The sequence below is a fragment of the Sciurus vulgaris genome (genome assembly GCF_902686455.1).
Source record: "Sciurus vulgaris genome assembly, chromosome: 7".
Classification (NCBI taxonomy): domain Eukaryota; kingdom Metazoa; phylum Chordata; class Mammalia; order Rodentia; family Sciuridae; genus Sciurus; species Sciurus vulgaris.
In genome coordinates, this window is record NC_136467.1 from 129589088 (window position 1) to 129590658 (window position 1571).

Sequence of the window (1571 nt, forward strand, 5' to 3'; positions counted from 1 at the left end):
CACTGATTTCCCCACCGGTCCTCTCCCTATCCACTTTAGCAGAGAGCTCAGCAAAGTTTTGACCCAATAATGAGACGTGGATTGCTGTGGAACATGATTCACTTTATTTTTTTTTTTTCCAGTTTTATCAAAAAAAGCCATTTATTAGGGTGATGTGACATAATACATAAAGCACAGGTCTGTGGCCCAAACTAAATGAGGCCACTGGACAGGATCATTTAAAAAATGAGCCCAATGTAAAATTATGTAGCTTCTCCACAAATCCTCATCACAGTGGCTACTGAATCAAATCCTGGAGACCAACTACGGTATTCTTTTTTCTTTTTTGGTACTGGGGATGAAACCAGGGGCAGTCTTCCACTGAGCTATAGCCCAATCCCTTTTTTTTTTTTTTTTTGAGACAGTATCTTGCTAAGTTGCTGAGGCTGGCCTATTGCTGCGATTACAGCATGTGCCACCATACCCAGCAAGTACAATGCATGGACCAGGCAAAGACCAACCAATCCTACACCAGATAAGAGAATTCTTAGAACAGCTTTAGTCACAACAAACCCTGACACCACCCTGGGGGAGAGAGGACTATGCCAAGATGGGGAAAAGCTAAAAGAAATTGAATCTAAACTCTTCATCAGGTGTGTTCAGAGTGGCCTTGGCTCTCCCTACTGGACGAGGTCTGCAGATCCTTTGGCTCTTCTTTCTGATGGCCTCACCTACAGGTTGTACCTGGGCTGAATGGGCAGCAGCCCTGAGGGCCCGCAAGGACTCCTGCCACTCCGCCTCCATCTGGGCCCTGTAGTCCCCAAACAATGAATGCATCAGCTGCCTCTTCCGAGGCAGGGGAGTTCTGTGACTCCGTAGAGTTCGGATTGCACCGATGGCCTGCTCTTTCTGTTTCGGGGTAGGTCTCTGCATCTTGAGGCCCAGCTCCAGCTGCTCCACACACCAGGCCAGTTCCCGGGCCAGCTGCTCCGCCTGGGCCTCGGCGCTTAGCGGGGGTTCCTCTGCGGCGGGCTTCTCTGAGGCCTTCGCGCCTCCATTCACCACAGAGACCCTGTTCTGGGTTTTCTTCTGCTGCTGCTTCTTCGAGACTGTGACACCTTCATCGCGGACGGGGTGCGCCCTGGCGACAGCGTCAACGCACGTGGGTGGCCCTGAGCTGACACGGGCAGCGGAAGGACTCGGGGCGTCCGGTACCCGGCCGAGGAGCTGGGGTTTGCGGGAGGCGCGGGCGGTACCTGGTCGCAGGGCTGCTGGTGCTTCCCGAGCAGGGTGTCCTAGAGCCTGGAGAAAGGGAGCCGGCAGGAGAGTCACGGGGCGCCACCGACTGCCCCGAGCCCCGCCACCAGCGCATCCCTGCTGCACGGCCATGATTCACTTTAGATGAGTGACCTACAGGACACTCGACAGTGGAAGGAAGATGTCGGGAGATTAGAGGCCTTCCAACAAGAAAGTAGAACAACTAAATTCATATCAACACATTCCAATTGACATTTTATAAGATTCATTTTCCTATATTTCCTCAGTCACTCCCATTTTCCTCATTGTTTTAACTCTTAAAACATTGTCCGGAA

At 51.9% G+C, this 1571-nt stretch overlaps 1 protein-coding gene across 1 annotated transcript; it reads right to left on the bottom strand.

Moving 5' to 3' along the window:
• Positions 1–441: 441 nt before the first annotated feature.
• On the bottom strand, positions 442–1368 carry LOC306665780 (UPF0488 protein C8orf33-like; the record flags this gene model as incomplete). The annotated part of the gene is made up of 1 exon (XM_079147396.1): positions 442–1368. One exon carries the CDS (start codon positions 1366–1368, stop codon positions 601–603), a length of 768 nt encoding a protein of 255 aa, XP_079003522.1. The 3' UTR covers positions 442–600.
• Between the last annotated feature and the right edge of the window lie 203 nt (positions 1369–1571).